General features: G+C 38.5%; 2 protein-coding genes and 1 long non-coding RNA gene across 7 annotated transcripts; 1 reads left to right on the forward strand and 2 right to left on the reverse strand.

Annotated features, from left to right (window-relative positions):
• Positions 1–1,140: 1,140 nt before the first annotated feature.
• Positions 1,141–13,399, reverse strand: iqce (IQ motif containing E). Of its 5 annotated transcripts, none has more exons than XM_015056098.1 (21): positions 12,844–13,390; positions 12,343–12,384; positions 12,186–12,231; positions 11,954–12,103; positions 11,724–11,816; positions 11,490–11,560; positions 10,418–10,531; positions 10,274–10,324; positions 10,116–10,186; positions 9,946–10,033; positions 9,809–9,849; positions 9,073–9,227; positions 8,776–8,831; positions 8,462–8,691; positions 7,484–7,591; positions 6,068–6,335; positions 5,879–5,965; positions 5,021–5,136; positions 4,853–4,944; positions 2,062–2,136; positions 1,141–1,941 (listed from the first exon to the last, which is right to left on the reverse strand). In XM_015056098.1, exons 1-21 carry the CDS (start codon positions 12,913–12,915, stop codon positions 1,817–1,819), a joined length of 2,151 nt encoding a protein of 716 aa, XP_014911584.1. In that variant the 5' UTR covers positions 12,916–13,390; the 3' UTR covers positions 1,141–1,816. The 5 variants fall into 5 exon arrangements, with proteins under 5 accessions (XP_014911584.1, XP_014911585.1, XP_014911586.1 ...); XM_015056099.1 differs by having other exon boundaries at positions 9,073–9,224; positions 12,844–13,389; XM_015056100.1 differs by having other exon boundaries at positions 9,961–10,033; positions 12,844–13,388.
• Positions 13,400–14,927: 1,528 nt separating this feature from the next.
• Positions 14,928–25,072, forward strand: LOC106961966 (fascin-like). The gene is made up of 5 exons (XM_015056103.1): positions 14,928–15,998; positions 20,430–20,586; positions 20,670–20,791; positions 21,422–21,592; positions 23,806–25,072. The coding sequence occupies exons 1-5, from the start codon at positions 15,179–15,181 to the stop codon at positions 24,009–24,011; spliced, it is 1,476 nt and encodes a 491-aa protein (XP_014911589.1). The 5' UTR covers positions 14,928–15,178; the 3' UTR covers positions 24,012–25,072.
• LOC106961967 (uncharacterized) lies at positions 21,601–23,852 on the reverse strand. The gene is made up of 5 exons (XR_001427864.1): positions 23,764–23,852; positions 22,925–23,039; positions 22,535–22,589; positions 22,326–22,463; positions 21,601–21,759 (listed from the first exon to the last, which is right to left on the reverse strand). It is a non-coding gene; the product is annotated as an uncharacterized LOC106961967 (long non-coding RNA).
• Positions 25,073–27,156: the final 2,084 nt, after the last annotated feature.

Raw genomic sequence — 27,156 nt, forward strand, 5'->3', positions numbered from 1 at the left:
TACAAACAATTTCTAAAAACAGAATTAATGAAAAATATCTTCACTACCTCCTTAAAGTTGTTTTCAAACTGCACTTTTAATCTGACAAGACTGATTGGGAAGTACAGTGTAACTTATTAATTACTTATTGATTACTTATTCACCCTCTTGGATTTTTTACCCTTTTTATTGACTTTACAAACCAGTCATGATAAACAAAATGTGCGTTGTTTTTTTTTTACAAAACAACTGCAAACACCCTTTAATGTCAATATGACAATGGGTTTAGAATAAGTAAAATACCTTTGAACTGATTTCCACAGAATAATGACAATTCTTTAAAAAAATAAATATAAAACTATTTATTGCATAGATAAAAAAAAACATCTCTGTTTGCTTTAGCTGAGTCATTGTTTTGCTGGAAAAATAACTGTCCTACTGCCAAGAGGCGTTTCCACAGCATGATGCTGCTCCCACCATGCTTCACCGTAGTGGTGATGTATTTATGTTGATGTTCAACGTGCATCATTTTGTAGAAATCTGTTTTCATTTTAACATTAAAAAGTTTTTTGTAAATCTTTTTGTCAGAGAAGCCAAATGTTATGATGAATTTGTAAAAGCAATAACAATGGCAACACGTCAAAGAGGTGAATACTTTTTAGGCACTGGATTTTATGCCATACATAATACAGACTGAACTATGGTTCATCTATCTCCCTATAGACTCTCTAGTGTTCATGATGCTGTTAGATGCTTTAAGTATGTCACATTCTCTCTTTGGACTTCTGTTTCTGCTACCTGCTACTTTGTAAACACATTTCTTTAGATTATTGCTGAAGGTGTACAGAAGTGCTTTAAAATAACAACACAGTGATTTATAGTAGAAAATTAGAATTACCTTGACGACTGCTTATTGTTAGTTTATTCTAGCTGTCAATTTCCTCAAGTAAAACAAAACCACATTAGATTGAATTAATAAGGATTGAACAATTACTGGAAACCAAAAACAAGAAAACAAAAACTTTTAATTACCTTTTGAAGTGAAAAAAAAACAACTACAGAGCAGAGAAAAAATAATGTTACATAGAAACAAAAATACACCAAAATAATAATAATAAAAAAACATCTCAAAATCAAAATAAGAAACAATCTGAAACTACATTTATAAAAAAAGCATTTTATTGGATCAGGTTACACACCTACGAAGAACTTTGCACTTTGAACTTTTTTTGACAGCTTTACAAATGAATCTTTTTTTCAAGCATATGTTTATTTATCATCATAAACACACTGTGCCTCCTGCACTGCAATGACAGTTCAGTATTGCATCAGAGAGATCTAGAATTTATTTCCAGATTTGCTCTGCAGTGCATCAGATGGCGACAGGTTTCTCATCATTCCTCAAAGATCAACCATAATTTCAGAAGTGTTTTATAGCGTGAGGTCATGTTTATGGATTTCATATTAGGCGTACTGACACATGATCAGGCTAATTTACAGTAATGTGGGCTGCTGCTGTAAGATTAATGAGGATCCTTCATGCAGCAGCTTTTACAGCAGAGAAGACAAATCGTTTATAGTTTGGAGTATTGCTTAGATCAAAGCTACACAAAGAAAAACTAAAGAGCTATTTATAGCATTCCTGTCATAGTAAGTGATTATGTGCAACAAATTTCCATGTTGTACAAAGTTTAACTTCCAAGAGTATTCTGATTATTCGATGCGTAGAGTCTTCTAGGCAGCAAATATTGTGTAATTAATAATATTCTCTTCTAAAGTGTATTGATTCTTCAAGTAAGCGTATGACGGCTATCACTGATGCACATAACCCAAAGAGCTAACGCATTAGGACTTCTCTGTTTCTCAATGGACGTGACGGAGAGACAACAATTTCATCAGAATCGTCAGATTCAACTCCAGCATCCGCATCAACCTCTGCTGAGAAAAGAAGTTCCTGTTGAGCTGCAATGGAACAGACAAGGTTTTCAAAGTTCTATCCAACTGTTATTAATCATATGTTCATTCATGTGTGAATAAAACAGTGAAATGGAGGAAACTGACATCTTTTTTTCACCCTCTAACCTTGTGCTTGTTGTCTGCTGGAGACAGGATGATGGTCTTCTTCCTTTTCTGCATTTTTACTAAGAGATGCAGAACCTGACAAAGAAAATAATAATTGAAAAATAATCAGTTATTTCTAAACTGTCACAGTAAATCCTCAGAGAAGTGAGTAAAAACTGGATGTATTTTAAAAATAATTTTAGGCAAATACAAAAAAAAAAAAAAAAAACTGTACCATCCAATACAGAAGTGCTTGAGACATCAAGCACCTGGTGTTTGTAAAAATAGCAAGTATTTCTGATGAAAAAAAAAGAGAACAATGCATGTCCTCATAATGTGGCATTTATTATATACAGTAAGAAAAACTGCAACAACCTTGTTCACAAGTGTGTACACACTTTAATTCTTTGTGGAAGCACTGTTTTATATTTTGTTTTTCAGTCTATGAGGATGGCATGTCTTCACTTGCCCATTCTAGCCTGCAAAGTTAGCCAAATGTATAAGTTTGTGAGGACATCTCTTGTCCACAGCCCTTCGACTACAGACACTGTTCTGTTGCCGTTTCGTTAAGAGGATATTCTAGGTTGTCAATTTTTTTTGTATTTTATGCACAATTTCCATAGCACTCTCCAGAACATAGAATCCTTTTTTACCACCTTGTTTTGACTTTTAGTTTGCTGACTTGGTGCAGTCAGCCTCCCCAGAACAGACTGCACTGTTCACAACAGATTTCTTAATCTGCTGCATCTTCCTGCAAACACTGAAATACCTGAACTTCCTCAGGCATAGAAGTACAGTCTGATCTTGTTCACAGATTTACTGTCGCATGTCCAGAAAAGTCTGTAATACAGGTAAACTTAAGTATTTATTTTCATCTTATGAAAATATGGTAAATAAAGTTAAAATTAAGCTAAATTAAGAGTCTGTATGCTTAAGGAACCAAACTTGAGCTTAAGTGTGGATCAGTGTTTAATGTCCTGGGTCAGTGTGAAGTTGCATGTGAAAAGTCTTTTGAAAGAACTTGTAATCAAAGTTCTTTACATCACAGAAACCTGGCATATTAGATGGATCCTGTGGACACAAACCTTGGTGTTAAACCCTCAGTTTCTTCAAAACAAAACAAAACAAAATACTCCCTTTGCTGCAGATCTGCTCAGGCGGTGCTCTCTCAACTGAAGCCAATCGTGCATCAAATGCAGAGTCAGGCTAAATATGAACAAAATATCCTCAGCTCACTACTCTGCTTTGTGGAGTCATATTCTGATCATACCTCAGTGACTACATCTATGGGAACCAGGAGGTCCCTGAAGTCTCACAGGATCATTCTGGACCATCCAGCAGCCACAGATCTTTACAAATCATTAGCGGCTCACAGATCTGCTGAGTTCCGTCATCAGTCTTTATCTCAGGCTGTCTGGTTGGTGCAGGGTGAGAGCTGTCATGGATTTAGACATCACTACTCATAAAGGTGTCAGGGAAGTAATGAAGACCAGCTGGGAGGATCAGAACTGTGTTTTACAGCAGCATAAATCCAGACAGGCTCCTGACTCTGGTTCATGTTGGCTATAGGGATTTACTGTTGAATCTCCACATGATTATTAACCACAACACAAACTACGCTGAGCTGTGGGAGATTATTGCAACTGGAAAATTACTGAAAAATATAGTCATGGAAACAGATGTAATGATTGACAATGAAATTATAGAAAATCCTAAATAGGCCCAAATTATAGTATCTTTACAAACAAACAATTAAAAAGTTAAAAGCCTGGGATTTGACTTGGCCATTGCATCTCATTGATGTTCTTCATTTTCACCTACATTTTCTGCTGTCTGGGTAAATTGCCTGCTGAAGACCCAGTCTGGCCCACGATTCTGCTGTTAGATAAATACTGTTGGAGTCTATTAAGTATTTGATTATTTATTAGCTAAATAATAACTGTTATTGATCCAAAATGATATTAATGATTACAGATGGTAGATGAGCTATTGTTTTTTGTCATTTCTCTGTTTTTTCCTGCTAGTCAGGCCAGAAAACTGCAATCGGTGCATCCCTGACCTCTAGGTTAGGTGAGAACGCTCTGCTGAGCTCAGTGACAGAATGTCATTACATCCTGTGGCTATAAATTATGCCTCCACCACAGCTAGTTTGAGGGGTTTATGAGAGAATATGCTAGATATTATCGTCATCTTCACTTTCCTCTTGTCTGTCTCAAAGTACTGTTTTCTAGAAGGAAAGTGGTTCAATTAGATTTAGTGTTGGAAACTTTCCTAATAAACAGTTTGATAAATATTTTTCCTAAACTTTAACATGCTAACTGAAAAATGCAGAGTTTGAGGGGGAGATTTTTATTTTTTCTTGCAATTTCTCTCTGTTTTGTGTTGGTCTTCCTGACCTTGGGCTAATTTTCTGGTATGTACACTACTGGAAACATTACAACCTGCTTAAAATCGATCTCACTTGGACAAAATATTTTCTTGCTGAATGATGGATTTCAAAGTGTTTGAATGTCATTTATCAATCCTTTCAGGATAATGGCCAGGGACAATTGCGGCTAAGATATCTTTCTGGCTTGGCAATGCCAAAGGAAATGCCAGGTCTCTTGTGTTTATAAGGCGTCACGGTTGCTGCAGATCAAACACATTGCATTAGAATTGCTATCCCTCTAAAAGCTCATTTAAGAAAGATGGGCCTTAGTTTTTCTCATTTCTCTTAAAAGTGAGCTTTACAGCAAGAAAGTTAAAATCCTAGCTGAACTGGGGCTTTCTGAGTGAAATTACTACACGTAAACTAAAGATATGGGAACCTCACCTTTGCTCCTGGGAGAATCTGTTAAGCCAGCCCTTCCTGGTACCAGAGCAGGTGGGCAGTTTTCAGCTGGAGAAGGCACAGCGAATCCTGAGCTGAAGCACAGGCAAAAATATTCTAAGAAATATTTTGGCTGTAATTGTTAAAAATTCTGTGTAAAAAATGAGCAACCTCTTTATTGCAATGCTACAACGAGCCAAATGTCCCCTGAAGGCAGATTGTATCAATGTCAAAGCAGCAACATCCAGTCCTCCACCAGAGGTTTTGCTGTTTAAGGAAACTTCTGACTGAAAAAAGAAGATGATCATGAGACAGAGAGATGGGCAGGAGAAAAAACAAGTCTCCATGAATGCCTTTTAGAGCCATCTAGTGGTTGTTTTATGTGTACTGAAACTGAATATTTTCAGCACAAAAACAAATGATAAAATGGCCGACACTTGTGTAGTGCTTTGTCAGTGCTAGGACCCTAAAGTGATTTACACTACAGTCAGTCATTCACCCATTCACTAGCTGTAATGGGTTTTATTTAGAGACATCCAAGTAGAATACAAATGCAGTTCACACCGAGTGTGTGTGTGGGCCATTTATCCTTTTCTTTCTGCTTCACATTTATTCCTTACTTTTTGTTGGTACATCTCATCGAATCACATGAAAATACACCAAAGTTTGTAAAAATATGGAAAGTTCAAGTGGCATGAATACCTTTGAAAAAGGCCTGTGTGTGTGTGTGTGTGTGTGTGTGTGTGTGCGTTTGTTTGTAATACCTTGTGGGGACGATTTTCCTGACATAAACTACGTTGTGGGGACCAGAGCCTGGTCCCCACAAGGAGAAACCCTGTTTTTGGGTCAGGGGTCAGATTTAGGGCTAAGGTATGAATTGAGTTTTGGTTAGGGTTAGGTATGTGATGGTTAGGGTTAGGAAAAGGGTAAAGGTAAGGTTTAGGCTATAGCAATGAATGGAAGTCAATGGAAAGTCCCCACAAAGATAGCAACATAAACATGCGTGTGTGTGTGTGTGTGGTGAAACACCTTTTTCTCTGTGTTTTTTAGAAAATCTTTCAGCCATGAATGTCTGAAAAGATGGCTCCTTATCACGGACTGTAAAATCACAATGTCCTGCACACAGAACACAGAAGAAAAACCAACTGTCTGGGTGTTTCTTATATAATACTTCTCTTAGCCATCAATGAGTTCCTTTACATGACTAGTGTTACCTACCCTCTGTCTGTGCTGTCTCCAGTTTGTCTGAATGACCAAAGCTGCCTTTTCTTTGTTTGTCACCTCTGCATCTACGCTCAATGCTTCCTCTCTTTCCTCTTCCTCCTGGTACCCAGCAGGCCTCTCCTCTTCCCCCTCCTGACCTTCTCTGCGCTGAGCCTCAGGATGCTCCATCACAGTGGAAGAAGGTGAGCACTCCTCAGCCTGTATGAGTTTGCTTCTGTCCTCCAAAGTTTGAATCCTTGTCAATAACTGCTCCAACTCCTGTCTAGAAAAGAAACAGTAACTCTATATTTGATCAGATAAAAAACAATGAAGGGGTGATCAGAGCAAGTGTGCCATTTCATATGATGGCAAGCAACAGCAACATAGTAGCCACAGAGTGGAGTTTAATGCCTGAAGTATGTTTCTATTGGTTGGAATGCTAAAGCTAAGAGCTGGCAGGGAAAATTGTGTGATGGTAAAGAAAGAAAAAAGTAAGAAAACTATGGGTTAAAAACAAATTTCAGCAATAGTGTAACAGTTAAATATTTCTTATTATTTAGTAGTCCTAATATTAAACCAGTGGTAGTGATCAGTAATGTAATAATAGTGCATTATTAGGCAATACCTGCCAATTCTGGCCATTTTAAATTATATTAAAGAAGCTAATAACACAACCTGTCAATATTAATATTCCTGTAATCCATTAAGAAGTCATTTCATTTTTGGAGGAACATTTACAAGAAAAAAAATCATTGAATATGTATTAATTCCACTAGTAGGCCTGGATTTCTTAATGCAATACCAATTTGAGAGTAAGTTACTGTACCTCATCTGTTTTCATAGAATTGTTAATTAGTTTAGATGTCTGAATTTTTATTGTCATCCTTTGAGAAATATTATTTGATAGTTAGTTCATTTAGTAATGCATGTTCGAATTCAGAAAGAAAAGAGCGAGCAGGTACGTGCGTTACACGTATTGACAAAATGTCGATATGTGATTGGTTAAAAACATCCTCATATTACTGAACAGTTATCGCATTATTGGTTACCACATGGATCACTTCTATTAATAAAGTTTTTATGATGTAGATTCTGAAAGTGCTCCATATGATGTTCACAACTACATGTTCAAAATACACTGCATCAAGAAAATGCTATTTGTTGATGCAGGGACAACAAATGTAATAGCGATGAACGGTGGAGCTTAAAGCTTTCTGCTGCCTCTGAGAACATTTACTCTCTGCTCGACTGCTGCTGACAAACAGACAGAAGGAGACTGAAATGAGCACATGCAGCTAATGGATGTTTTAGATTTCAGTTTTGATGTAATGAGTGTAGCAGACTTTTTTTCTCAAGTATTTTTCTTGCAGCTCTCTGTGGTTGTTGGTTGATTGGCCCATTGTGACACACAGTTCATGATTACAAACACACCGATGCTGCTGTTCCACTCTATCCACTTGTTCTTTATGTTTAGCTTTCAGTCGCTCAGCCTCTTCTGCCAGCTCATCTCTTTCTTTCCTCAGCTGCTTCACTTCATCACTGAAAACACAAACAAATACAAAAAATAAAACTGATTTATTCAGCTGCTGGACAAAATAAAATATTTCAAATAAACTACTTCATGTATCCCCTCAGTCTTCCTTCAAATTTCAATATTTAAGATTTTTAGGTGTTAGTGTTCAAAGGATGAGCCTGTACATGCCTCTACAGTCTCTGTTCTTATTACCTGCAGGTTCCACAAATAGTTAAACAAAACAATGTTTCCAGTGTTCAGAATAAGGCAATTTATTTTGCAAGTAAAACATTTAGCAAGTTTTACTTGCAAAAAGGACTTGATATTTTTGAATGAGTGTGCATTTAGTCACATCAAAAATACTGAAGGGCACAACGTTAAATTCAAATTGAAGAAAACTGGAAAACTTATTCAATAGCCACGTTTTTTTCTCTATCCTGACCAAGACCTAAAAAGTGACGAAAGCAAACACTTTCCAGTTTCTTTACTCATTTCAACCAGGCCACAACCTTTCTACCTTTCTCCCCTCTGTTTTTTTCTGTTACTTTTTCTTGAATGATAACTTGAGAGAGTAATATTTTCCTTCATTTAGCCAGTTACATCATGTTATTGTGGTTGGTTTACACTTGCTTTTCACTGTTAAATCATCTGTGTATTTGCACTTGTCACAGAACATATTTGGTTTGTGAAATACAAAGTGCTATATTCCCTATTTTTTCACCAACATGATGTAAAAAAAAAAGTACAAATTTATTCCAATAAACTGGTGTAAAAGCTTTCCATTTAGGCTTGTCAGTGTTAAAAACCAGTAAAACCCGACCTTCTTAGGCTGATGCCACACATTTTGTTTATTAATTAAGCAGACATGTTGTTTATTAAACTCAATGCTTACTCACCTTTTACTGGACAGCCTCTCTTGAAGCTCCACCCTCTCCTCCTCCAATTGGCCGAGGCGTTCCCTCAGAGCAGAAACCTCTCTTTTTTGCTCAGCGACTGTTCCCATGGAGACCACTGCATCTGTTGCCAGGGGAAACCCTGGAACCTCTGCAGACACAGTCTGGGCCTCCTCATTGAATGTGGCTCTGCTCTTTACTGACTGGGTGTGTCTTCTGCTGCTCTCCAGCCTCTGATAGGACAGGACAGTGTGAGAGTGTTTAATGCTTCCAAGCCTCAAACTGTACAGAAACAATTACTTAGAGCTTCCTCTTACCCTTTCCACCTCTAACAGTCTCCTCAACAACCTTTGTCTACTCCACTCTCTGTAACCTATAGCAACAGACACACATGTTCATCTTATAATTACAGTACAGTACTCTAAACATAATGTAGCAATGTTTCATGGTTTCTAATTGATTTTATACTGAATATGTTGGGGAAAAAATGCAACTAATGGATGTTTTAGATTGCAAAGTTACAAAGAAAAAGAACAAAGTTTTTAAAAACATAATAAACTTTTTTGTTTCCCATGGGAGCTGCTGCATAAAGACGGTAATGAGAACGCAAAGACCTTTAATTCCTGCGGCAGGATCGTCCGTGTTGAGCTCCTCTCTGAGCGCTGCGTTTTCCTGTTGGAGATGCTTCACGTTTTCAGTCAAGCGATGAACGGTGGAGCTTAAAGCTTTCTGCTGCCTCTGAGAACATTTACTGTCTGCTCGACTGCTGCTGACAAACAGACAGGCGGAGGCTGAAATGAGCACATGGTTTACATTCACCACATGAAAATCACACAGGAATGGCCTGGTGATCAGAAAGTAGCATGTTTTGCAAAATCAGCCCAAACCGGTGACTGGACAGCAAACCTTTAGTGACCACTGAACGAACCACAATAGCCAGAGAGCCAGAGAGAGAAAGACTTTCAGCAGATTACAAGAAGAATAAATGTAGTACGCATTGTAGGATGCATTGTCCTTTAAAATTGCCATTGAAAATGCATTACTTGGAAAGGCTGAGGGCCTTTTGGAAATCTCAGATTTAGAGTACATTTGGCCCCTCATGGCAGAGGGAATCATTATCAGTCAGCATCAGTCTTACATCTATATCAGCAGGTCAAATTTTTCCAGAAACTGGAAATTTGCCCAAAATTCCTGATCATGTTTGATTCCCAATGCAGTTATTAAGACATTGGCCCCATTTGTTAGCTTCATAACATAACATAAGCTTTATAAAACATAAGTGTATGTTACGTTATCTGCAACAAGATGAATTCCCAAGAAAGAGATCATTTGTGTTTCAGTTGCTCACACCTTTTCTCTGCAGCATCTAAAAGTATCCTCAATCTTTGAATCTGAAAGATGAGAATCACAAAACATTGTTAAAATATTATTTTTTTAACAGCCTCTGTACACTTCACTTAAATCTGAACAGATTTAATAATACACACCAAAACCAGTATTACCTCCTTAAGGTATGTTTCTACAGTGATCTTCAGCTCATCCAGGTTGGTGGTCCTCAACTCACTTTGGAGTTTACTGTGGAAAATAGGAATAAGCCGAAAATATTGCAGCTCTAAAGACAGCAGTGCATTCACAGCGAAATGAAGAACCAGTTTACCTTAAAGAATTTTCCTTCTCTCTGCACTGCTGCTCCAGCTTTAGGATTCTCTGCTTCAGCCCACTGACAATCTAAAGGAAAATATTTGAACTTGAAAGATGGATAAATATATTTTAAGACATTTTTCATACGTTCACCAACAAAATGGACAAACTCACCACACTGCCCTCCTTTCTTTTGTCGACCAAACTACGAATGTATTCAGAGCCCTACCAACATAGAAGGAAAATTTTTAGAATGCAAAAAAAAAAAAAAAGAAAAGGCATTCAAAGCGAAATTTAAAAATAATTCTGGGATTATACTTTTGTGGGGTCTAAAAGTTCTTCTATTTGTTTCTCTCTTTTAGCACCATCTTCCTCAAGGCGACGCAGTTTGACTTTCATTTGCTGGTTGTCAGACTTCTGAGCCTGTAGAGTCTGACCACAAAACACACAGCAAGTTCAGCATAAAATAAATAAGTATGCAAATCCAGACCATTCTGAAACAATCCAGCCATCGCTAAGAAAACTAGATGCAGATCATTGAAAAGCAGAAAAATGGCCTGACTTTTTGGAATTCACTTTCAATTCAATTCAGTTTATTTATAGAGCACCAATCACAACAAAAGTCATCTCAAGGCACTTTACAAACAATCATTTCAATTCAATCACACATATATTCCAAATGCTCCTAGTTATCAAACAGTTTGGTATTCTCAATTAATTATTCAAAGTAGATGAAAAAGTTTCTAAGGAAATATTCCACATTTTCTGCTTTTTCTTTTTTTGGGGAGGGGGTTGTTTGTTTTTTAATTTTCCTTTATAAAGCCACTACGTTAAAAATACTTAAATATATATATATATATATATATATATATATATACACACACAAAATCACACAATATGTTTAATATGTCAAAGAAAACACAAAATTGATCAATAGAAATATAAACTAATTTGGCTGACAAAAAATAAAACTTTCTAATATCAGCTACCAACTGGAAATAACTCTAATACACACATTAAACAAACTATGTTGGTTCAACAGAACATCAGCGTTATAAAATGTTAAAAAGTGTTTCCCCATCATGTTTTTTCTTTTAAACACAAACATTATGTCTAAAACTAAGAATCTTGTTTAATAGTTTTAAAAGGAAGTCTTTCTTTTAATAATGCCCAACACCAAAACATGTCACATTAAAACACCTGCAACAGTAAAAGCTTTGTGCTCACTTCCTACTGATCAGGAACTTTGTTCATTTTCATTTCTTCCATCTGTCACAGACATCTCCAGTGAAGTAATGACTGTCAGTGTTTTGGTTTTTAGCTCTCATGTCCTCCCTGACCCCATCGCTGAAATGTGCATTACAAATAAACTTGATTGATTGACCTTTACCTTTTTGAGGCGAATAATCTCATCATACATGCTGTCTTTATCCTGATAGTCACCAGCACCTATAGCAAACCCTGCAAAATATTAAATGAGTGCATAGAATCAAAAAGAAGAAATCTCTAAGCAATATTTGCAATTGCAAAGTACTGACTTAAAAACTTGTGATATTGTTATTACTTTCCTACCAAAATTTGACCTCCAGCTTCTCAGCTTGCAAATTTATGAATATGCTCTTACCATTAGATGCAGAAAGGTGTTTCTTTAAACTTGATTTCTGTTTTAGCAGCTGTGGACTGTCAGCAGACTCTAGACTCACCATGTATGACACATCTGAGAGCGCAGAGAAAACAAAAGTGTAAAAGAACAAAAGAAATCGGAAGGGGCTTTTTGTCAGGTTGCACTACATTTTCCTCTGAGGAGAAGCACTTTCTATGAAGCTTCAGCTGGGATTTTAAAATGGAGCCTACCATGGCCGTTGCTCAGGGACGTGAGGTGAGCTGAGCGATGCTCCCTTGAAGTGTTGCCTCTAGTGTCCCCTAAGGAGGGCCTCGGCAGTCTCCAGGCTGCCACTGCTGCTCTTCTGGAGTTCATATTCAGGCTGGAGAGATATGGAGACCCTGAAAATGCAATAAGGATGCAGCTGAGTGTGTGTTGATACAGTTACTGTAAATGTTCTCAAATTAGCTCAAGCTTTCTTACTTGGAGAAGGTGAAGGCCTCCCAGTAGACTTTTTCCTTGATGTTCTCTAATAAACATGAGGTGTTGGAATAGGATGAAGGCATAGATTTCAAACTAAAGCCTCTTTTTCTTTCTTTTTACAAAAAAGGGATTAATAAACCAGAAAAATATAGTTTACCTTGCTTGAAATATCAGAAGGAAGAGTGAAACCTTCCTCCACCTGCAAAAAATAGAACAAGGCGAAATAAGTAAAAAAAAAACAAACAAAAAACAATAGTTAAGACAAATGCATATTTAAAAACATTTCAGGTTGTTTCAAGCCTTAAAACATGAGGCTTAAGTAATTTAACACTTGCATATTTCCGAGTGTAAATGTGTTTTAGGATATACACATCCTAAAACACAGTTGTAGACTCCTAAAGTGTCTACTTTGCTACATTCTATTAGACAGATTACTATTTTATTATTTAAAGAAAGTATGCACACGTCGACGTTTGCTTATGGCTACATTATACCGACTAAATAGGAATTTACAATAAAATATTCTAATAGAAAAACCAACCATGGATAAGTGTCAGGTTTGATCTACACAAGAGTTTGACGGATTTTACAGAAAAATCTCACAAAACGGTTTAAGTTACAGATAACAGTTGTGTTTTTTTGTGTAAAAAAAACTCACCAGATCTTCACAGTCCTCATCAGTTGGGACATCACTCTCCTCCAAAGACATTTTGTGAGTTGTACTGAACATAACTGGTAAACTGAGGTCAAGTAAGCATCAAAACTCTTGCTACTCGTAAGGTATCCATCCTTTTTCAGTCAAAAGTATTTTACTCAGCTGGGTCCTCTGGCTATTTGTAGTCAATCACGAAAGTTCAGATAACATGTTCGCTGTAATACATCTTAAAATGTTTTTTCGAGAAAATAAAAAGATCTTCCACGGGAATAAGACGTGCATTCGTTCATATTCGTTAAAGCGTTGCCGTCTTGTTTGTTTTCTCAGCGGAGTAGCAACACGGTTGCTATTTCTCAGTTAAGCTAGCTAGAGAGCTAGAGCACTACCGGAAGTTATCCAAAAGCATTTTCAAATTAAAAGCATTATCAAGGTAATGAAATAACATATTTTAAACAAACAGTTTAAAATACGTATTTTAAACGACTGAATTTTCGACTGAGTCCCGTGAATCCTTCCGACAATAGGTATTCAGTTTACCTGGCAAAAACAAAAGTTCATATTTCCTTTAGGATATGATTGGGCAGGCGGGTCGGTTGTGGGTGGAGGGACACAGCTGATTGTGCTGAGACACAAACTAGCGTGAATGTTTGGTTAAAGTTATGCGACAGAGGTGTGATTCAGATTTCATTATAAGATTAAATCAAACCAGAAAGTGAGATGGAATAATGCGAAAAAATTAGTTGACTGAAATCATTGCAGCATGAATAGTGATTATTGTAAAAAAAGAAAAAAAAGTGCCGATGCCAGAGGTGTAATGATGGGAATTTCGGGGCTTCTCAGAGAGACGGCTCTTGTGGCCTTTCAGCTCCTAAACGGCTCTGATCAGCCCAATAGATAAACATAACTTGGCAAAAAGGAATGTTTTATATGATAAATTCTTTTGCATTCAATGTTTTACTTCATTCATTTTATGTATTTGTTCTGTTTTGAAAGCAGACATACTTTTGTATCATATTTTAATCAAATTTTTGATTTTATTTTTTTAATGGTTAATTTATTTGGAATCTCCCTTTAATCTTCAGTCAGATGCTGCCTGCTTCTCTTTTACAGGTGTCAGCTATATTTATGGCTTCTGTGACACATTCTCCTCCACCACTGTCTATTTACTGAGGAGATGGACTCACCTGACTGTTGTGTCTACCCCCCGCTCTCTGATCATATGATCCCATATTCTCACACGTGATTGGCCACAAGGCTGCCATGCTAATCAGAACAAAGTTCTGCAGCGATCAGAGAGCAGACTCCGTTCAGCGGAGCCACTGAAGGAGTAAGAGCTGAGCAGCATTTGGGAAAGAAGTGGAGAGACGGCTCTCTGTTTATAAGGATGTGATGCGCATAGAAGAGCAGTGCAGGTCAAACAATAGCACAACCGCTGAGTCAGAGAATTTCAGAAAGCGCAATGATTGCGGAGAAGAAGTTTGTTGGATTTATAGTGGAAGTAAGAATTTGTTCAACACAGACAAATAGTAGAACAAAGAGGATTAAAATTATAATAAAAGCAGCAGAAAAATTCCTTGAGATGGAGGAATTGTCATTTGAATCAATCAGTTTAACAACCTCTCATAACAGGGAAAGTCCTCAGTGTTACAGTGGTGAAGTCTGATGGTTTTGTCCATATTATAATGGAACGCAAGAAGATCGCATGTTAAACCAAACAGTCTGTGTCCAAAAGACCTGGTTGAAACCATCACTTAATTTTATATTAATGGATATAAAGAAATACGTAAAGATAGAAATCCGGAGGAGGATTTGTTCAACAGGGTATTAGTTATAAAGTTTCTAATATAAATGAAGATTTAGGAGTTATCAGGGTTGAAGTAAAACTAAATTATGAAAAATAAAATAATAATAATAATAATAATAATAATGAATTTTTATAACTCTTGTCAAAGGTTAAGTAGGGAAAACCTCAGTATCTGTGAGGAGGGAAATGGAAAAAAAAAATATTTTATGTGTAGATTTTAATGCTCATAATACCTTGGGGGGAAGTAAAAGGACAAATGAACATGGGTGTGTTATGTTGGTATGTAACTTCTGTCGCGGGGTTCTCGGGGTGCGGTGGTTTGTCAGGACTGCATCTCTCTCTCTCTTCGGCTCCTGTCTTTAGAGGGGCGTGTGCAGAATATTGCATCCATCCTCAGTCCTGCAGCTCCACTAAAGCAGTGAGAATTTGCAGTGTCTAGATATTCTTTGTCATCCTCATCACCCTCTTCTCTCAGAGCAAATCTTCTCTCTCTGTCTGCCCTTTACTTGCATTTCTTCTCGTCTCTCCATCATCATGTCCTCAAACAGCGCAGACGGGGACTTGCTGCAGATCCCTCTGGGGCTCATCAACAGCGCAGGCAAGTATCTGACAGCGGAGACCTTCGGTTTCAAGATCAACGCGTCGGCCAGCAGCCTGAAGAAGAAGCAGACCTGGACGCTGGAGCAGACCGGGGAGGACGGCAGCGCCGTCTTCCTCAAGTCCCACCTGGGCCGCTACCTTGGCGCGGACAAAGACGGCAACATTACCGCGGACAGCGAGACACGCGGCCGAGACTGCCGCTTCGTCATCACAGCGCACGACGACGGGCGGTGGTCGCTGCAGTCTGAGCCCTACGGCCGCTTTGTCGGAGGCAGCGAGGACCGGATCACCTGCTTCGCGCAGACAGCTTCTCCGGCAGAGAAATGGAGCGTTCACCTGGCCGTGCATCCGCAGGTGAACCTTTACAGCTTTGCGCGGAAACGCTTCGCCCACCTGAGCGCCCAGGAGGTGTCCATAGACCGGGACGTCCCCTGGGGCGTCGACTCACTGGTTACGCTCGTCTACCGAGATGAGCGCTACCACCTGGAGACCTCTGACAACCGGTTTCTGCGCAACGACGGCAGCCTGTCCGCAAAAACGGACAAGGACACCGGCTACATGCTGGAATTCCTCTCAGGGAAAGTGGCATTCCGTGACTGCAACGGCCGCTACCTGGCACCAGTGGGCCCCACGGGGACAATGAAGAGTGGGAGGAGCGGCCGGGTGGGAAAAGATGAACTGTTTGGCCTGGAACGCAGCCACGCTCAGGTGGTGCTGACTGCGGGCAACGAGAAGAACATCTCTACGAGGCAAGGTGAGACTCTGCAGCTTCAGAAAAGACCTAAATAAAATAAAATATAATACAATTCAACCAGACAAGGTAGGAATGCCGCCACGGCACCTATCACCACACCCTGCAAATTTGATCCTATCCACGTGTCTTTACTATGGGCACTCCCCGGTCAAACTCTGTGCTATTCGTGAGTCCTATAGAAAGATCTGGACCCTCTGGGCGTTTAGACAGGTTGAGAGCCTACCAACAATAGTTTTATTTCCTATGTCTTCAAATTATAATAGAGTATTTTTACACAAAGGTTTTTGGTCATCAGAATTTTGAGGCCAGTTTCTGATATTAAAGCTCTGACCTGTCAGTACCAATTTTAGCTTATTTTGCTACTCTGTCTTTAAAAACCTTGATCAAGTTTTAAGTAATTTAAAGCATCACCTGGGATGGATTGATGGATGGATGGATGGATGGATGGATGGATGGATGGATGGATGGATGGATGAAACAGCCACAAAATGAAACATATCTACATACATTCCAACCTTAACAGTCAACAAAGTGATCATCATTGCCTTTAAAGATCAGTATTGTTATACAGAACGTCTACTATAAACTCTGACATTGTAGAATATGTTCAGCTTTCTTGGAATCAGTCATTTGTCAGCTTGACAAATGAAAACTGGCCGATTCCAGTCCCAAGTCAATATTTCCGTGCATTATTTTTAGACCTTGTCTGTTTTGAAACTAGTTTTTCCTAAATTACTCTTATTTTAAGTTATCTCTATCCAATATATGGCATTCTTCCTATTAGTTTTTTTATTGTAACCATGCCAGGACTAAATGCAGCTGTGTGATTCAACCACTGAAACACAAAAACAAATGTCCACAAAGATTGCTTTCAGGAGACAATATACTGTAGTCTCAGTGGTTTAAAGTGTAGACAAGGTGATGACATCACGATGACGTCACTGATTTCAAAAAGTTGAATTCTGGTTTTCTCCACAGAAATCCAGCTAACTAGAGCTCCACAGAGCAGAGGTGTTCAGCTCCAGTTTATGGGGGTTGGGGGACCTTCACCCCTGAATCAGATGGATGAATGTTACCTCCGTAGTAATCAAGTACTCTAGAGTTCTGCTAATGATCTGATAATTAGATTATTTAGATACAGCCTGTCCACTTACATGGTGCTTATAAAAAGTATTCACACCTTGGATGTTATATCCTTTTTGTTGCTTTTACAATTCAATCCCTGATCATAAAAATTGCTTCTTTTTTAGGTACAAATTTACAGGAAATTTTTTAGTGTCAGAATGAAAACTGGTATTGATTAGATAATGGCAATTAACTACAAATATTTTAAATAAAATATGAGTAGCAGAAATAATCACCCCTTTGAGTCAGTATTTGATAGATTCACCTATGGCTGCAATAGCAGCAAATAGTCTGTGGATAGATCTCCATCAGGGTTCAATCAGTCAATCAAATTTGATCTGTATTTCAGCAGCAAGACATTCAAAGTGCTTTACATCATAACAAGCACAGAAACACAAAGCCATGCAACATAGAATCAACAATCAAAACATTACATTAAGTCAAATGCCATTGTTAAATTCATAATTGATTACGTTTCAAATACGACTCTAAACAGGTGGGTTTTTAGGAAGTCAGTGTTTCAGCTGTTTCACAGTTTTCTGGAAGTTTGTTCCACATTTGTGGTGCATAGAAGCTGAATGCTGCTTCTCCTCGTTTAGTTCTGGTTCTGGGGATGCAGAGCAGACCAGAACCAGAAGACTTAGGGGTCTGAAAGGTTGAAAGATTGTACATTTACACTCTGCAATTTTGCTCCGTCGCTCCTTGAAAAACTGTTCAAACTCTGTCCGGTTGCATGGGGATCTGCTGTGAACAGCCTTTTTCAAATCCATAAATTCTGTATCAGATTGAGGTCTGGGCTTTGACTCAGCTACTCCAGAACATTCACCTTTTGGTTCTTCGCACAATTTCTGTGGATCTTTAGCTTTATCTTTTCTTGCTGGAAAATAAATGTTCTCTGAAGCTGTACTTCTCCTGCAGACAGAAACTAATTGTCCTCCAGGATTTCCCTGTATCTTGCAGCTTTCATTTCACCTTCTACCTTTACAAGCCTTTCCATTCCTGTGTGTTTGTGGTGTCTGCCAAGCATTGCAACATATCTGATGGCCAAAAAGCTCCATTTTAGTTTGTTCAACTTGACCATAAAGTGTCCCACATTTCTCTGGGCAAATCATCACCTTCCTAAAATAGTGGCCCAAGTCATTTTATGCCAAAAGATTATTTAGGCAAAAAATAAAAAAATAAATATTTGGCAAAAAATAAAAGTTTGGCAACTTTTATTTTAGAAAGTTGCCAAAAATCTAGTTGAGCTGATGTAAGTCTAATAAATTCCTGAAATCTGCTATGGCTTTTTTTTTCCTTTGGTGTGCTACCACAGTTATTCATGGCCCCCATCGGGCCCCCCATGCAAAACATTCCAGAGACCCCTCTGCCATGAAGTCCCTGCATAGCTGGACTCACGGAGCAGTGGAGGTTGTGTACAACAAAGTTAAAAAAAAAAAAAAAAAAAACGAATTCATTTTCTCTCCACCATGTGTTTTTCATTACTTACTCAGTACATTTGGCCCATCTTTGCACAGCTTAACATTTTTCTGCAGTAATTCTATCTCTGCATTGTGGTTGCTGGGGTCAGGTCAGCTGAGGTTCTCTCAGCCTGTGTCATCTGTTATCTGAGATACACTAAGGGGTGTCCAAAGTCGGTCCTCGAGGACCGGCAGCCTGCATGTTTTAGTTCTCTCCCTAGTGGTTGTAACAACCTCCTCAGCAATTCAATGTTCTGCTTAGTCCTTCTAATGAGGCATCATTTTATGCAGGTGTGCTAAACCAGGGAGAGAACTAAAACATGCAGGACGCCGTCGAGGACCGACTTTGGACACCGCTGCACTAAGAGCAGACTCAAAATTAGAAAAGATATTTTTAGAGACAAAGAAAGGATGAGTTGAAGGAGATGTAGAGAAAAGAGGCTAAGAACTGGATGACTCAGACTATCTTACATCTCATGCAACCTCTTTTTCTTGTTCCCACTCGGCCCCAGATGGGATCTGCTGCTAACGCAGGGATTTAGACTGCAGTGTAGAGGCCAAGGTTGCACCTGTATACTGCATTTACCCCAAACAGACACATGGGCATCAAACAAATGGTGGGTTTAAATTGAATGTCTTCATGGGCTGCTGTTGTCTTTTCTCTTTTTATTTTGAAAATCCTCAATTAAAATTGACAGTGAATGAGTAAATTAGGGCTATTATTAAAGTGAAATATAAAATACAGAGACCAAAAGTAAATTTCAGCTAATCTACACTCCCTCCTAGTTTTTTCTTCTGTCATGTAAATGTATGAAAACAGAAAATCCCCACCATACTTTGAACTTAGACCAATAAAACTTGAAGACAAAACAAGGGGAAGTCAAAAATGTGCATATACCCCTTTTCAGATTCTAGACTTATTCATAATTGGAAAATTACACATTTTTTTTATTCCAACTTGGACTCAGACACTTTCCATGGATTAGAATATTATTATTAAAGTTAATTTATTTCAGCATCTCAAGTCACTGGATGAAATACACTAGCTACACATATCTGATGTTTCAAGTCTTTATTTCTGTAATAATTATCAGAATACAGCCAATAAAAGACATGTAGGATTTAAAATATATCAGACCTACACAATACATTTTAACATATGGGCTTAATATTTAATACATCATTAATGGTTATTTAAAAATTTATTTTTAATTTGACAACTGAGTCTCATTGGAATGAGTATTTTAATTTATTGAATATGTTTGGAAATCTTCCCAAAATATCTACTGGAAATAAACAAATCTGTTGAGAAATGAAAAAGAAAAAAAAAGGTATTACTTGGTTGCACATGTGTTTATACCCTCAGATAAGTATTTTGCTTTTTTAATACCTTTTCATTAAATTTTAATTTAAATTCACTATATTTTATTAAAAGGCTTATCATAACACCCGATTTAACATTTCACAGTGATGTCATCAGACAGAGAAAACTATTCATTTCTGCCCAAATTCTGGTATTCTGAAGACTACAATGATTTTTTTTTTTTTTGCATTTTTGGTTAAAATATGCTTGTTCTCCATCCAGTGAAGTTGCTCACACAGAGTGTCCATTAATTTTACTCACAGAAGAGTAAAAATATTACTCGAGTAAAAGTATGAGGTAGGAAAACTGCTCTTAAAAGTTGATTTTTCTTTTCCCCTAAAAGGTTGCTCAAGTAAATGTAACTAGTTACTACTGACCTCCTCCTTTTGCTGTCTGAAATTTGATGAAACACGGTGCAGCTTAGGGAAGCTTTAATCCCCCAGAGCTGAATGAAAGCTGATCACAGATTACTTTATTTTTCAGGCATGGACCTGTCAGCCAATCAGAATGAGGAAGGAGACCAAGAAGTGTTCCAACTGGAGATGAACCGTGAAGACAGGAAGTGTGCCTTTAGAACTGCTGCTGGGAAATACTGGACCCTGACAGCAACTGGAGGACTGCAGTGCACGGCTTCCTCCAAGTAATCACCCTCCTACTGAGAAGTGCTGTTTGCATCCTTAGAAAAATGTAGATAATAAGGTCTGTCTTTGTATTTGTTTTCAGATCTGCTAACAGTTACTTTGAACTGGAGTGGCGTGAGGGTCGGGTGTGCATCCGTGCAGCCAACGGGAAGTATGTGACTGCCAAGAAGAACGGGCAACTGGCTGCTGCAGTTGACAGTACAGGTCAGGATTGTTGCTGATATTTTTCAAATACATGAAAGTAAAGTCAAGACAAAGTTGCAGATCGTAAATATACTTTAATATCGGCTTTCCTTTGTACACAGAAGTAGGAATTTCTGACTCTAAGTCATATAAATAAACTACAACCTGCTGGCTGCCATTTATCACAGAGACAGGAACTAGCATCTGTTTATGGGTCAACCCGTACTTATTTAAGTTCCATCTGTAGGTTGGAAAAGCAAATATTTCCTTGAGACCCTTCATACAATTTCAAACGTGAACATGTCTCTAGACTCCTCTGTGGTGAAGAAGAGGAGTCTGACTTTAGTGACTTTAGTGACTTTACTTCTTGGGTCAGTTTTATCATTATAGTTAACATAGTGTTAAGCCTCCTAATTGTTCCATTTAAACCTGACGGTTTAAATAGAAATCTAAAGTGATTTCCATTTAAACTGTATTGGTACGAGCACAGAATCCTGTGGAACTTTATGATTAACTTTCACATGAGAAGGAAACATTATTCACTTTTTTCCCCCCATTTACATTTTTTTTAAAGTGAACAACAAACTTTCTGCAGTTAATTTAAACACAATAAACAGTTATGATTAAAGGTACCAGTCTATGTCATTTCAGGGGAGGCTGAGCAGTTCCTGATGAAGCTGATCAACCGTCCAATCATTGTCCTGCGTGGAGAACATGGTTTCATTGGAGCTCGCAAAGCTGGACTTCCAACCCTCGACTCCAACCGGGCCTCCTACGATGTTTTCCAATTGGAGTTTCATAACGGTGCTTATTCCCTCAAAGGTAAGTGGAAGTAGGCAACATTCAAGCATATTTAACAAATATTATATAGCCGTCACTTTCTAGAGAAGCTTGACCAAAGATGGCCTGGGACATTTCACCGCATTCTGCCAGAGAGCTCTGTGTGTGTGAGCTTTATGATGGCCTAGCTAATGTAATGAAGACAGTGTCTGAAAAAGACAAAAGAATACAACAACATGCAGCGTTACAAACAGCAGACTGAGGACTGTAGCTGTGAATGAACACATTTTGGGGAGAAAGTTTGAAGAAGACTAGACCAAAGGCAAAGAGTTTAATACCATGCTTTTCTTCCCCTGGCCAGAAATATGTTCCATTTTTTGAAACAAGTTCTTAGATGGTAAAGCATGCTTTGTTTTCATGCTTTGACTATCCTGGTGTAGGCTAATGTTACTTTATCCTGGAACGTGGGCGGGCCATGAGAGTGCAGTAGCTGTGGACGATTCTCTGATGGATAACCTGCATGCCCACGTTCACATATTCACAGAGATGCTCACAACTGGGATAGAACCGAACAGTAACTGGTCAGAGAGAGAACTGCCTGTGGAAAAGCACCTTAAGACACGGTGGCTAGAAGTGTTGGTAATGTGCAAGGAAAACGCTAATTGAAATCTAATTCAGAGATACAAAATAAGAGTGTTGACATATCAATTCACAGAAGATGACTAAATATATGGCAAAACAAAATATTTTCTTATCAGTAAATCTTAATACTCACAAAATACACATGTAATCACCTCAGTCCTCTTGGGCTACCTATCATCTCTGTGTGTCTTCTGTCTCAACTGTTTTTAGTGGGTGATGATGAGATGTCCGTCATTTTCACTTTCATGAATCTCAACTGCTGAACCCTTTTCTGTGTGACAATTAGAAAAGTAAGTTTTAATTCTTTTAAGAACAATAGAAAGGGCAGTTGTGATATCACACCTTCAAGGTGGATGATTTCCCCGCCTCTCACCAATTAACCAATAGAAGAAGGCCCCTGTAAAAAAACAAAAGTAAATGGTAATAATAAAATAGACTTTCATGGTCTTCAGGTTTTCTGCTTTTAAAGCGTTGTAATTTTTCTCTTAATCTGAAGTTTGTAATTTCATTATCTGGTGACCTTCGATAGTCATATTCACAATTCTACACACGAAATCCTCCATATTCATTCTACGTCCAAGTAAATAAAATAGACTATAACAAGTTGTTAGCTTGTATTTACAAACACGATTGAAATTAGCTGTGATGTGAATTTTATTTTTCTGAGGTTTTTTGCTATTAAAAAGATGAGTGTTTTTTGACCAGACTCCCAGGGGAAAGTTAGAAGCCTACATTCTATCCTCCCTCGAGATTCCAGTGAGCAGATCTGTGGGCAGGCGAAGGAAAGAGACAGATAACCTGCTCCACTTTCTTTAGGCGTCAGCAGATGAAACTCAGCTATCAGTTTCTATGGAGGACAAAAAAAAAACAGGCATTCAGCTAAACATAATATGTCCCAACGCCCAGAAAAACTTGCAACTTGCATCTAGCTTTTCTTCATTATGGGAAGAAATTTGAGATTGTAACAATGTTTTAGACAGTTTTGCTGTAAATGCCTTAGACTTTAGTATTCCCACTGTTCTCTAAAGTTTTGTGGATTTAATCTACCTAATGGTATAAATAAAGTTGATTGATTGTTTAATGCTGCGACAGACTGGCGACCTGTCCAGGGTGACCCCGCCTCTCACCCGGAACGTTAGCTGGAGATGGATGGATGATTGTTTAATGTTTATTTATTTGCACAGAAACAATTTACATTTCATTAATTTTTCAAAAGGAGACATGTTCTAGCAAAAATGCTAACTTTCACCTGCAGTCCCTGGACAAGTTGATGATAATCAAATATCAATGATCAAGATTAATGCATCATCATCTAGAACAGGGGTGTCCAAAGTGGGTCCTTGAGGGCCGGCATCCTGCATGTTTTAGTTCTCTCCCTGGTTTTACACACCTGCATCAAATGATGGCTCATCAGAAGGCCTAAGCAGAACATTGACTTGAAGAGGAGGTTGTTACTACCACCAGGGAGAGAACTAAAACATGCAGGATGCCGGCCCTCGAGGACCGACTTTGGACACCCCTGATCTAGATTTAATGCAAAGCACACCATGTTGTCCGGATGTATACACCACCTGTGTGAGCTCTGGGCTTCATTAGTCCTGTTGTCTGTCCAGACTCCCAGGGAAAGTACTGGTGCGTTGGAGACGACTCAGCAGTGGTGTGCAGCAGCTCCACTCCTGTCCAGTTCCTGCTTGAGTTCTGTGATCTCAACAAGATGGGAATTCGGGCTCTGGGCGGGAAGTACCTTAAAGGCGACCATGCTGGAGGGCTGAAGGCCAGCGCAGACTCTGTGGACAGCGCCACCCTCTGGGAATACTGAGAAATGGCTTTTCTTTGTTCTTTATCTGCACAATGCTTCAAACTATTGAAACTAAGTGTCTGCAGATTCTTTTTTCATACTCTTGTGTGTGTGCAGTTGTAAATGTGTTTGGATGGCTGTGTTGTGAAAGCTGAATGTCACTGCAGCAGGACGCTGCAGCTATTTTGTTTTCTAATAACTGACTGGCCTTTCTGTATTTCTACTGGAGATTTCCAGTGACTTGTTGTTCTGAATGTGTCGCCACTCATAATGTCTTTCACTTCCAATACGACTTACACAAGCTGTCTGACTTTCCGTATCTGTGATGACTTCTTGTGACATGTTGAATGCTACAACTCTAACCCCTGCATATTAATCTTTCTGCTGCTATAAAGACTTCCTGGTAAGGTTCTCTGCTCTCATTTCTTGTTGTCTGTTGAAGCGCATTCATACAAGGCAACCGGATGACACAGTGTTAATGATTTGCATTTGTTGGCTGTAAATAAGGCTTTCTCCATCATCAAATGCTTCAAAACATGAAACCATGGAAACGTTGGAAGAGAATATGGATGGTGAATCCAGGATTTGCCCATGTGCTCTGTTCTCAGATGCAAAGAGCTCTACACACTTAGAAAGTGTGTCGGTGTGCAGCTTAAGACAATATAAAATTTTCTTTCATGTGAAATCCTGATCGTGCTTAGATACCGTTAGAAATTTAAATCATTCCAAGAATAAACAATTATAGAACATCAAATGGAACTTTTTTTATCATTGACCATTTTTGAGGGTGCATTCTATATCTAATTCTGCTAAAAGCACAGGTGGTGGAAAAGGACCTTTTAAAGCACATACATGGATGCACATAAACTACTTATCTTGAACTGTGTAATAATTACTGCAATAATGCTTAAAATAAATTGTAAGCACATGATTTTTTTGTATTGTCAGAACTAAACAGGGTGCTGCTGCTCCTGGTGTCTTGTTGCTGTGCCTTCGATGGCATATTTACATCTTTGTCATTCATGCTTTTCCATTCTACTGAGCCAAATGAAACTTCAATAAAGTTTTCTCTTACACAGTCATTTATTCTGGATTATTTTCTAGCTGTGGTCTGTATTTAAAACAAACGCTGCAGACAGGACAGTCTTTGCAAAGTCTTAGAGTAATGAAGTTTAAACCAAATAGTTAAATACACTCATTACTATTTGACAATACGTGAACCAAACTGCCCAGGGCAGTTGTTATCCAGTAGCTTGCTCTGTGAATGTGTGAATGAGTGAATGTAGTGTGAAACTCTTTGGGGTCCTATGGACTTGATACAGCACTATACTAGTACAGGCCATTTACTATTTGTCATGATTTTGCTAACACTGTGGTTGAGAGTATAATTAAAAAGCCTACATACATTCTATCCTCCCTTGAGATTCCAGTGAGCAGATCTGTGGCCAGACGAGAGAAAAAGAGAGGTAACCTACTCCACTTTCTTTGGGTATCTGGAGAGGAAACTCATTTATCAGCTTCCATGGAGGAAACATATTAAGGAAAACTTAATATGTACCAATGGCCATGCATCTTTCTTCATTTTTTTGCAGGGTCACTCCAAGTTGCCATGGAAATAGCAGAAATGGAGCTTGAGAAGAATGAAAGTGCAGAGATAGACAGACTGTCCTGATAGGTCTGTACCTCCACCTCCCTACCAGAACTGATCTTGGACTGCCTCTGTCCCTCCTGAAGTCAATAACCAATTCCTTTGTCTTGGAAGTGTTTACCTGCAGGCCGTTTCTATGACAACAGACGACAAAATTCCTCACCAGGCTCCTGTACTCCTCTGTTGTCTTTGATATATCCCATAATGGCAGTGTCATCAGTCCTCTTATGGATATGACACGTTTCAGAGTTGTAACACAAGTCGCCACAAGTCGTACACCTCAGGTGTACAGGTTGTGGCAGGTTGAAGAGGATGGGTGACCACACCGTCTCCTGCAGGACTCCAGTGGTCTGTCTGTGAGGTAGCTGGAAATCCAGGTGACCAGACAGGATTCTGGTAAGCTTTCCCAGATGTGCAGGGATGAAGTAGATACACAGACTAATAAACTCAACTAATCTTGCATCAGCAAGTAAGGAGCTGTGACAACCCAAGAAAACAAGGCAGATATATACACAGGCACTCAATTATCCATTAAAACCACAACAGTAGCAGGTCAATAGATCAATTGTAATGTCTTCAAAATTGGGGGAGTACACAACTCTTATTCCCCTGCCACATATTTCAAACACTTATAAAATTGGACATACTATAGAACAGGGGTGTCCAAAGTGGGTCCTTGAGGGCCGGCATCCTGCATGTTTTAGTTCTCTCCCTGGTTTAACACCTGCATCAAATGATGGCTCATCAGAAGGCCTAAGCAGAACGTTGACTTGCTGAGGAGATTGTTACTACCACCAGGGAGAGAACTAAAACATGCAGGATGCCGGCCCTCGAAGACCCACTTTGGACACCCCTGCTACAGAAGAAACAAAAAATGGCATTGCATTATTAAAAAAAAAAACAAAAAAAAAACATATAAAACATTCCAATTGGTTAAACATTTAAAGTTATGAGTCAAGTTTGCACTAATCACAAATATGGCAGAAATTACAGCAAGCATCTACAATACTACAAAAAGTGTTAAATGTTTCAAATTGTCAAAAAAAAGATTTTCTGTGAGCAAAGCAATACTAGACAAGATGTGAAGTTTTCACCTGATGAAGGTTACCATCACTCACAAACTAAGTCACAGCTCTTAGTTTACAGCACAGACAAAATTAAACTCTTCATGATCAGACGTGATGAACCAGAGATGGTCTCCTTCTTTCTCCATGTTTTGACGGTAACTTTCTCATCCTTAGAGGAATCTTCCATGTCCTTTTGGGCTTCACGGTTCAATGTCCAAACCAAAGTATTTTGATCTCTCATCCTCAGAGCTCTCTACTAAAACGTCTTTGCCTCTTATGCTCTATCCTAACAACTTTTCAACCGTTTGTAACAAGAAATCCAAGGTCCCATCAATATCAAAAATCCTCTTGACTTGGTGAACAGTTAAAATGGTTTGTAAAATCAGTTAGAAGTCGTCTCTCTGGAATCAATCTACCTCCAACCAAGTTGAGAAGCAAACTGAGAATTCTT

This window comes from Poecilia latipinna, unplaced genomic scaffold, assembly GCF_001443285.1.
Source record: "Poecilia latipinna isolate Pla-1442-1.1 unplaced genomic scaffold, P_latipinna-1.0 Scaffold1354, whole genome shotgun sequence".
In the NCBI taxonomy this organism is placed as follows: Eukaryota; Metazoa; Chordata; class Actinopteri; order Cyprinodontiformes; family Poeciliidae; genus Poecilia; species Poecilia latipinna.